The 381-nt window shown below is 64.6% G+C and overlaps 1 protein-coding gene across 1 annotated transcript in view; it reads right to left on the bottom strand.

The window, feature by feature from the left end:
- Window positions 1-6: 6 nt before the first annotated feature.
- Window positions 7-381, bottom strand: part of LOC104123314 (E3 ubiquitin-protein ligase NRDP1) — an 18,372-nt gene continuing 17,997 nt past the window's right edge. The window contains 1 exon segment of the mRNA XM_009635551.2: window positions 7-381. This exon segment is cut by the window's right edge and continues 30 nt beyond it. Within this exon segment, the coding sequence (XP_009633846.1) occupies window positions 176-381 (206 nt within the window). The 3' untranslated portion in view covers window positions 7-175.

Raw genomic sequence — 381 nt, 5'->3', positions numbered from 1 at the left:
CCGAGCGTTCGGGCAGTTTAATCACGTCAGCCAGGAAGCGAGAGGATGGAAGGAACAGCGCCCCAACAACACCGCGTCGGTGACGAGGGAACGCCAGCAGTTCTGAGCGGCCGCCCCCTCCGCACCGTCCCCCTCCTCTCCCTCCGCAGCGCGCAGCGTTTCCCGCTGGGAGTCCTCAGATTTCCTCCACTCCGTGTGCAAATATCATCACCAGCCCCGGCTCCAGCACCATGTCCTCGCCCATGTGCTGGTTTTCGCAGGCCATCACCACCACGGCCTGCTTGCCGATGCGCTTGTTGGCCACATAGTTCTCGTAGTACCGCCGGTTCATCTGGCGCGTCTCCAGCGTGGCCAGGCCCTGCGGCCAGTTCCGCTCCTGGG

The sequence above is a fragment of the Egretta garzetta genome, unplaced genomic scaffold (assembly GCF_000687185.1).
Source record: "Egretta garzetta isolate BGI_Z169 unplaced genomic scaffold, ASM68718v1 scaffold1283, whole genome shotgun sequence".
NCBI classification, from domain to species: Eukaryota; Metazoa; Chordata; class Aves; order Pelecaniformes; family Ardeidae; genus Egretta; species Egretta garzetta.
Note: the sequence above shows the minus strand (reverse complement) of the source record. Positions and strands in the feature narration are given on the sequence as shown.